Genomic DNA, 9,989 nt, shown 5'->3' on the forward strand with positions numbered 1-9,989 from the left:
TCTAAGTAATGTCTTAGATCTTGAGAGTTGAGGGTTTGATCATTTTTCTATCGATTTTATCACTCGATTCAGAAAAATTTAACTTGTCAAATGATATTGTCACCTGTCATTTGTTAAAATCATAAAATTCAAAACATAACCTATACCAGGCTATATCTTTTCTAAATAATTTCGTAAAAAAACTTTATATTATAACAATAATACCTAAATATAAATATTATAAACTGTTCAATGTTATGATAATGTAAAGAAATTTTTTAATTCGTGGAGACGCGTATGGTTGTAGAAATACTGTGTAGAAAATTCTCAAAAGAAATCCTCATTTTAAGATCACAAAGATAATTAAATCATTTCAAAATGTCACCTACGAGAGCAGCAGGATTAGTTATTTATAGATATACAAATCAAGTAATACAGTTTCTGATGTTACAAACATCCTATGGGGCTCACCATTGGACCCCTCCAAAGGGTAAATATTAACTTATCGATTAAACGTATCGTTATTATTTAAACAATACGTGCATTTCATTTCACGAACCAATCTAGAATAAATTATAAAGTGTATACTATTTGTAATAGCATCATTTGTATTTCAGTTGTAATTTTACACATTTTTAGGTCATGTGGACCCAGGAGAATCAGACTGGGTAACAGCACTTCGGGAAACTCAAGAAGAGGCTGGTTTTACTGCTGAGGATCTAGAGGTTTATTTTATGAATTAAAGACGTGAGTAGAAGAACAAAAGAAGTACCAGTAAAAAAAAATGCCTTTGCGTAAATGGAGGCTTAAGGGCCAGAAAAATTATTTTAAATAAAAAAAAAATGCATTTTATGTATAGCCAGATATATTAGCCAGGTGGTGCAGTAGATAAGTTACAAGGTTTGATCAAATTAAAGGGAAAATATGAGCAAATATCTGATGGTTACAAAATGTTACTTATTATGTACTTCCACTCACATCTTCAATTGTAGAATGACTTAGCCTTAGCTATTGTAAAATTAAGTACCTCAAATTAAAGTAATGCTCTACTTCAAAGTTAAAAGGGCAATCCAAAAAATGTTATGTTCTTTACGTGGTTAATCGGATATGTTATTTTATCTTTTTAATATTTTCCAGATTTATAAAACCATATCGAAATCACTGCACTATGAAGTTAATGGAAAGCCAAAAGAGGTTGTATACTGGCTAGCAAAACTTAAAATTCCCGAACAGAAAGTGACTTTATCAGATGAACATCAAGATTTAAAGTGGTTGCCATTGCATCAAGCTCAAGAAATCTCAGGATTTGAAGACATGAAGAACTTGTTAGCTGATTTCCATGAAGAGGCTTCTAAAATGATTTAGTTATTTCTGTAAAAATTAAAATTATCAGGCAGCGCAAAGCAATCCCTAGTATATCTATATCCCACAACCTTTACATTTTTAGGTACACTTTACGGAAAAACTATCACGCCTATTGATTTGTGCTTTAAACACAATAATTAGTAATTTAAATGGTAATTTCTATTTATATGTACTATGTAGATGTGTTATCATCAGTCATTCAAGGTCCGAGCCCTCGCAAAGCTTGGCTTTTAGCTAGTTTATTGGTATTGCAAAAACATAGTGATTATATTCTCTTTGTTGCAATAATTAAGTTACCCCCTGCCCATAGAGAAAAATTGGCCCTGCCTATTGCCCTGCCTGTATTCGGAACATGCACGTCAGTAGTGACATATTTCAAACGAAGTTTTAGGGGCATGTGTCAAAAAATAAACAACAAGAGTTTGTTTAATATGTAAATATTATAGCAAATAAAATATATTTAGAACAATAATTAATGGTATTTGGGTTAGATTTAGTGAAAAACTACTTGTGGAAAATGAATACAATAATAAAAAACTGGTTTTGAAAGTGTTTTTTACTCAATAAGTTTCAAGGACCAATCTATGCTAAAAGGAAATAAATTGGTGTTAGCAGGACATGTAAGGGATGTAGAAGAGCTAAGAACTAATGGCAATGGTATTCAATACGAGCCAATATAATTTGTTGAACATTGGTGACTTCAGCACCCTATAAAACAAGTTCAAACATAAGTTAATGAACCAACCAAAAACGTAACTAAGCATTACATAAAGCAAGTCTATACATTTTTATTCATTCTTACAGATAGATAATAATCATTGGGTTGTTGCTGCGTTTATAACCAGAGCGGCAAGTGCAAACTTATTGCTGCTTTAAAATAATCAATGATCGGTTTGGTATAATGATTCGGGTTGGTAATTGGGAGTGGATTATGGTCGGCAATTGGATGATGATTTTGAAATGAAAGACAACGCAAAATCAGCAAAAATCTGTCTCGGCTCATATAGTTTTTAAAACACAATGAAAAAAGTGGATGAGTGCTCCAGTAATCATTAATTCTGTTTAACTTTATCGTACCCATATGGAATAATAAAGCCAAAAAAATTGCCATTTCCTCAACGTTTGTGTTCTTCCATCTATTAATCCTACTACTGTTGTGCGTTGCCTCCAGTAAAACCCTCAAAGCATGGGTATTTACACTATAGACTAAAATCGTAATAAAACTGGTGTTAAATAATAAATTTAAAAAATCTATCGGGGACTCAGCTGGTCCGGCGTTGATAACCGGTCTGCTGATAAAAGGGATGTCGCGGAACGTGTTCTGGTCGCTCCATTCCTCTGCGTCCTCAGGCCCGGAGTCCTCCGAAGTGTCCTCACTTTCCGCTGAAGAACTGCCGTCTTCGTCATGATGTTCTATTGGAGCAGAGCCCAATAGGTCACTAAAACAAAAATACAAATTAGGTACCTATTTGTAATCTTGAAGAAAATGGGAGATAGATATATTTGTTCCACTGTAGTTGATCACAAAGAGTTCATAATATGAATCATTATAATTATTTTAATGGTAATGTACGATCAGTGGGTCATAATTGTACACTTATATAATATTGACATAACCACTAATATTGATATTAATATTGATTAGGTATATTAAACAGTGTGTTGTGTAAACACCGTTTTCCGTGAAACCATCAAATGAGCCCGTCAAAATGAACAACTTTTACTATGAGAACAATGCTGGGAACTCAAAAAAATCCGTCTTCCGCTTTTTATTTTTTAGTTACCTACTTACTTAATTAAAAATTAATATTTTACCTTAGATAAAACCAGTAAAGAAAAATTTTTTTTTCTTGTTCCTATTATTTAATGACTCTTATCCGATTTTTTACATTGAAAATTAACCAAAAACAGAATTTTTAAAAAAGAAAGTTGCTGTGCTTAGCTAAATACAACTATAACATTTTTGAAAAGTTTTTAGAGATTAACGATCGTCGTAACCAAGATAAAAGGGTTTGGAAGGATTTAAGGGTTGTAACAAAAAGTGTGTAACACGTACTTATTGTGCGTATTAAATTTTTAAAGAAATGATAAGTTTTAAGTACTTTAAAACGTTTTAATATCCCCAAAAATTTGTAAAATAGACTTTTTTTTTCTACATTTGTTGAGAATTTATTTAAGTAAGAGCTAAAATGTTAAATGCATCGACAAATTAAAGGTTTTTTCTAGCCTTTGAAATACATTTAAACTTCCTAATTACAGCCAGAAAAAAGGTTGGGTGCTACAAATCTCACGTACATACTAAAGACGCATGCTGCGAGCTATGTTTTGTTCTTTACCTAATTTGTATTTTTTTCCTCTAAGTATGTTTTAGCGAATATAGTATTGAAAAAAATAAATTTAAAATCAATTTTAGTCTGTTAAAACTTAACAAAAGAAATAAAATACAGTTTTTCTTCGAAATATACGTGAAAAGTTTGTGCTACATTTTTGGAAAATTTAATAAAGTAAGAGCTAAAAAGTTATATACATTAACAAATAAAAGGCTTTGTTGAGCCTAAGAAATAATTTAAAACTTCCTATTTAAAACCAAAAAAAAAAAAAAAATAGGAACGCCATTTAACTGCCGAAGCACACAACAAGCTCATTTGGGGGTATGCTCATCTAGATACAAAAATATTAATTTTATTATGTAGGTATTTTTTCAACTTATTTTTTTTTTGTTTGGAATATAAGTAACGATACAAATCCAAAAAATTATAATATTTTTTATTATTTTGCTACAAATATGCAGATTTTCTTCAAAATTTTACAGTTTACTTGAAGTGGAAGAGAATAATTTTAAAATTCAAAAGCACAACTTTTCGATAGGTAAACTTTTTTTTTATGTTATCAGCTACCCATTCCTTTTTTCTTTTCAATTTTCATCCACTATTACATAAATCGGAGGTTTGCACGATTTTTACGCTCTAAGCACGTTCCACCAATGATATTCTACTCATTGCGTTCCACTATAGGTATATAAAAAAGTTTGACAGTAAAATTTTAAATCGAAATCAAGTCTAAAGCGCTTATTTCACTTGTCCTATTTAGGAAGTCCTAGCTAGGATCCTAAAAAATTTAGTCAAGTGGAATAACATTTAGAAAGCTAGGATCCTAAATCGGAAAAAAATGTGGCTCCTGAATGACTAAATCAGTGTTGCCAGATGGTTTCAACCTTTTATCTGTAGTGGGAACTGCTAAATCTGTATTAAAGTCAATTTATATTATGTTATAAGATCTGGAATCCATTCGTAGGTAATTTCTTAAGTCTGCTGGTTCCAAATAGTTCAGAAAGTTCATAATTCATAATTTTACGTGGAGCAAAAATTTTTTCAACCATCTTTTTCACCTTTTATTTATTTTTATTATCATTGAGCCAACAGCTAAGCCTATGAGAAGACCAATTTTTTGTTGCTTTGATAGAACTGGAGCCATTAAGAAGACAAGAAGACGTCTGACAAAAATTACAACTGTCACTAAATTAGGACAAGTGGAATAAGTGCTTAACTCTTGGGGCGTACGTGTAGTGATATACTTAATAATACGTTGAGTCCAACGTATTATTAAGTATATCACTACACGTAAAAAAGCCAACGTAACGTATAAAATTTAAAATAAAATTCAATATACTTACTGAATATCCTCGATATCTACACCAAATACATCAGCCAGCTGTTGCTGATCGATGGTAGGGCGATCCCAAGTAGACATGGTAGAAGCACTAAACACTAATAACAATAAAAGCTATCGTGACACGTGCGTGACACGTTTTGCCACGATCGACGAACGTCCGTCTTGTCGTGATTCGGATAGCCGACTGATAAACAAGCATTCCATCCCCATCGAACCCAAGCGGCACCCGGGGGCCGGGTGACGCATAAAGCTGCGTCCTCATTTGTAGCATCTTCATGTATCAAGAGCCATGTTAGCCGTATCGTTAATCGTATCGCCTACTTATATTATGTAACATTTAAAGTATTTTTTTTTTAATTATTTCATGTCGTATTTTTAGGGCGTGTCTTGTAAAAAACGCGTCCATCCTTATCTATCAATTACTGTATCATGTCGGTGTATCGACTTTGACTTTGTGCGGCCAGGCTTACCATGGACGTATAGATAGACATACATACCACAATGGGCAATGGCAGGTGAAATACTCGAAATAATCGCGTATCAAATGCGTTCACGTCTAAAGTTGTTCTATATGACGCGTATCGACCCTTTTGATGATCGTGAAGAAACCGACACAGGATGGGTCGCAGTGTATCACGTTCATATCGCGAGACAGTATCTTGATGCAGTATCAAAATACGTCCATACCACCGATCGTGAATTCGCGTATATACGAGGTGTATGAAGATACGCTGCTACTGTCAAAGCCACGGAACGGAGATTGAAACGAGCCAAAAATGCTACAAATGTGGACCCAGCTTTACAATTGAAAATCTATTGTGTAGAGCAAAAAAAATCTTTTGTGCGCGCGCTTGGGTGTCATAAATTAAGCACTCGCAAAAATATTATGAATTATGCCCCTCACTTTGCTAGATATTGAACTAGCCAAATAGCAAAACATTTCGGCATCTTTGAAAAGTAATTTCCAGTTGTAAACAGTGGCTTGTATTCGGTGTTATTTTGTAGTTTTCGGCAACAGAAAGAAGTGTCGGCATGAGCAAAGCGATTGTTTGTATAGAACAATACCGTGTTTTGGTCACGTTGTGGTTAAATTAATTAACACGTGTTCAGTTTGATTTCTTTGAGTGTATTAAATATTATCAACCTCATATTATATTTTGTGAGTGTGACTTTGTAACACCTCAGACACCTCAGACCAAATAAAAAGTTTTTATTTGGTCTGAGCAAAACACGTAGAATTTCCGTGCGTAGAATATATTACATATAAGTACGCAATGATTTACTTGATACCTCACACGCATGGGTTAGATGAAAAAAAAATGGTTTCAGTTGTACCTATGGGGACCCCTAAAATTTTTAATATTTTTTCCATTTTTGTATTAAAATCTTAATGCGGTTTACAGACTACATCGAATGACAAAGTTTCAATAGAATAGCTCTTATAGCTTCGGAAAAAACTGGCTGTGATGACATGGAGACATGACGAATCTATAAGGGTTCCGTGCAGCAGAAGCACTTGAAATACTCAAAATATTCTTAATTATATTTGATAGTTATTAACAATAAAATAATTATCTATACTAATATTATAAATGCGAAAGTATCTCTGTCTGTCTGTCTGTCTGTCTGTCTGTCTGTCTGTCTGTCTGTCTGTCTGTCTGTCTCGCTTTCACGCCAAAACTACTGAACCGATTGCAATGAAATTTTGTACACAGTTATTCTAGAGTCTGAGAAAGGACATAGGCTACATTTTGATGTGGGAAAATATCTTATTTCCATGAAAATATCGATGAAAATTACTTCGCATTGCGCGTGGCCAGCGCTCATCCCGGGGGTCCTGGGTTCGAGTCCCGCAGGCGGAACAAAAAGTTTTCAATGTTCCTGGGTCTTGGATGTGTATTAAAATAATATTTAAAAAATCTTAAATATATTTTATGTATAATATTATAAAAAATCCAGAAATATATCGACGCGATGCAATGAACATTTTAGTTCTAATACGATTCAACAGATGGCGCTTTTTTTTTACTTCGTTGGAACATAGAACTAATCATACTTATTAGTTATTATGTTTTTGTTTATAGTTTTTAATACGTTAGAATATTATGTTTAATAATATTATCACTTGCTATAATAATAATCAATCTATCTTATCTTATAGAACTCCTACTGCATTTCTAAGGAGTTCGAGTGTGTTGTGTTGGCCTATATTCCATCCAGAAAATATATCAATGCAATCAACATTTTAATTCTAATATATGAAAACAGATGGCGCTTTATATTTTACTTCATTATTATAACAGAACTAATCATACCTACTTTATTATATATTATTGTTTTTATTCATAACTAGCTGTTTCCCGCGACTTCGTCCGCGTGGACTTTAGTTTATAGCGCGCGGTGTCAACAAAATTTGTGTCAAATTTAAAAACTTTTTAAAACCCTGGTAAGTGGTACCCCTCTTAGGGCCGCGCTACACCGGAATGGCAGCGCTGAAAGTGCTCGCCTCGCCGCTGCCATTCCGGTGTAGCGCGGCCCTTAATTAATCAAAATACCCAAAAACAGCTGTGCAGTATGCACATAATCTGTACTAATATTATGAATGCGAAAGTATCTCTGTCTGTCTGTCTGTCTGTCAGTCTCGCTTTCACGCCAAACGCCAAAACTACCGAACCGATTGTAATGAAATTTTGTACACTGATAGTCTAAAGCCTGAGAAAGGACATAGGCTACTTTTTTACTGGAAAAAAGGGTTGTAAGGGTCGTAAATTTGTTCAAAAAATTCATAATAGATGGCGCCGTGCGTCTTCTACATCGCGCTGACGCTTGCTCAAAAGTCTTTCTATAAGAGGTGGTATCATCTTACATTTAAGTCTCGATTTTTTTCGATTGTTATATCTATTCTACGGTATTAAATAACTCAGTACTTTATCTGTGCAGGCAGTGACGTAACCTTAAGACCAAATTTCACCAACGACTGTTAAAGTTAATGCTCGAATTAGTATCACGTTAGCTGTTTTGTTTTTCATATGAATGAAAGAGAAGACAGGATATTTTAACAAGCTGTTAACACTAACAGACATTGGTGAAATTGGGGCTAAACCTATCAATGATAAATAGTTTATGGGTAAAGTTGTGTAATTGGGGGGCTAAATAAGCTTTAAAATTTGGCATAATATATAAAGTTTAACATACAAAAATGAAGTACTTATTGTTTGCACACTGCACAGCTGTATTGATTTAAGGGTTACCAGGGTTTTTTTATAAAAGCTTTTGACACCAATTTTGTTGACATCGCGCGCTATAAACTGAAGTCCACGCGGACGAAGTCGCGGGCAACAGCTAGTTAATAATAAAATAAATATACAAGGGGCTCCCATACAAAAAAAACAATTTTTGGCCTATTTTTTCTCTATAACGGTACGGAACCCTTCGTGCGCGAGTCAGACTCGCACTTGGCCGATTTTTGCCATTTGGCTACGGAACTCTAAAAAGGTTAAATGGATCAATTTACTTCGATAGTTTTATTTTTTTATTGGTCTACCAGCGCCAAATAAGAAAAAAATCGATTAGTCGTAGGAGATACAACTCGTTTATTATTCAAACATTTAAATTGTTCTAAAATGCAACTCTATTTATTGTTTTATTTGATTTAATTTAAAAATTAATGTGTCCCTACCGGGCGGTACTCGCGCACGGCTGTGTTGCGTAGCGCCGATCGCGCCAAGCGTGTCCGGGCGCACACGCCTAGTGCTATCGGATCCGAGATAGACGCCAGTGCGCAGAAGCCGCCAGGTGGGTCAAATTTAGCAAAGCGGGCTTTGTTTGAAAATAGGTTAGCAGTGAAAGTGTTAATCAGTAACAAAAATACAAGCAATACTTTATACTTGAAAAAAATAAATGTAATGTTTTTAAAAATCTTGTTTTTATTTATTTTTTACAACATTAATACTCTGGAAGAAAATCGGAGTGCAAACATTCTTCATGTTTCTGAGTCTTTGCATTAATACACTTTCAATCAATGAGTTTCTAAAATAGTAACATAGAATATCATTGCTTTCAATCACTTCAATATAGCAAGTCCTTTCCTCCCTCTTGAAAGTAAGTACTCGTTTTGTTTTGCTCAAAATGGGGGCAAAATAATTTTAACTTTTTTACCCCTTTCATCTAAGACTTGCTTACTTGAAAAACCTATTTTATTCAAACTCCTATCTCCAGCTTCTAAAAGATCAGTTAAACCAGATGTAGTATCTGGTTTATTGTCATTTGTGAGTCACTGTTTCTTCCACCTGATACTTTGGATTTAAATGAAATAGGTAGTCTATGGAACTATCACTGCAAGTTTTGTCGTCGGGTTTTGGAGATCATGGTGGTCCATCATTCATCAACACTAAAACAATAGTTAGGTACTCAATTAAAATCTTTATAAAATGCAACTCAAATAAAATTGATTTCACTGATAATGCAATTTTATCGAATCACATACTTTTTCATTTTTACAGCAGCTATCTGATCTAATTTCCTAGTGGATTTAGGAAAAACATTAAATTTGTACTGACTACCTATTTTTGCTGTTATTTTTGCAGTCTACGATAAAAAAAAACCATTAATTTAAGACAAATTTCTAAAAATTTCAAAACAAGATTGACAAGCTCACAGATTACTAGTATATATTTGTAGGACAAGCTTGTTTGACTACGACTGGGTTGCACCCAATGAGTTTCTAAAATATAGTAAGTTACTCTATGGTTAGTAACATAGAATATCATTGGTTGCACCAGAGTCGTGGGTAAAGTTAAAGTTATGGTTATAGTTAAGGTAAATTTAACTTTAACTTTGCCCGGAGAAATTGACAGATGACAGCTGATCCAACAAGGTTATACATGCGCGTGGGCGGGGGCGCTGCTGGTAAAGGAGAACTGTCAAAAATTGCGGCTTTTGTTTTGGCCTTGTCGAGCTCTATGGTTTTAGTT

At 33.7% G+C, this 9,989-nt stretch overlaps 1 protein-coding gene across 1 annotated transcript; it reads left to right on the forward strand.

Annotated features, from left to right (window-relative positions):
* Positions 1–152: 152 nt before the first annotated feature.
* LOC121737116 (bis(5'-nucleosyl)-tetraphosphatase [asymmetrical]) lies at positions 153–1,386 on the forward strand. The gene is made up of 3 exons (XM_042128668.1): positions 153–469; positions 619–704; positions 1,117–1,386. The coding sequence occupies exons 1-3, from the start codon at positions 358–360 to the stop codon at positions 1,342–1,344; spliced, it is 426 nt and encodes a 141-aa protein (XP_041984602.1). The 5' UTR covers positions 153–357; the 3' UTR covers positions 1,345–1,386.
* Positions 1,387–9,989: the final 8,603 nt, after the last annotated feature.

The sequence above is a fragment of the Aricia agestis genome, chromosome 20 (genome assembly GCF_905147365.1).
Source record: "Aricia agestis chromosome 20, ilAriAges1.1, whole genome shotgun sequence".
In the NCBI taxonomy this organism is placed as follows: domain Eukaryota; kingdom Metazoa; phylum Arthropoda; class Insecta; order Lepidoptera; family Lycaenidae; genus Aricia; species Aricia agestis.

Bases quoted from the DNA above. Each gene is read 5' to 3' on its own strand.
- LOC121737116 (XM_042128668.1), top strand. From the start codon at position 358: ATGTCACCTACGAGAGCAGCAGGATTAGTTATTTATAGATATACAAAT. The intron at 470-618 runs GTAAATATTAAC...ACACATTTTTAG, and splicing joins CCATTGGACCCCTCCAAAGG to GTCATGTGGACCCAGGAGAA. The intron at 705-1,116 runs GTTTATTTTATG...AATATTTTCCAG, and splicing joins TTACTGCTGAGGATCTAGAG to ATTTATAAAACCATATCGAA.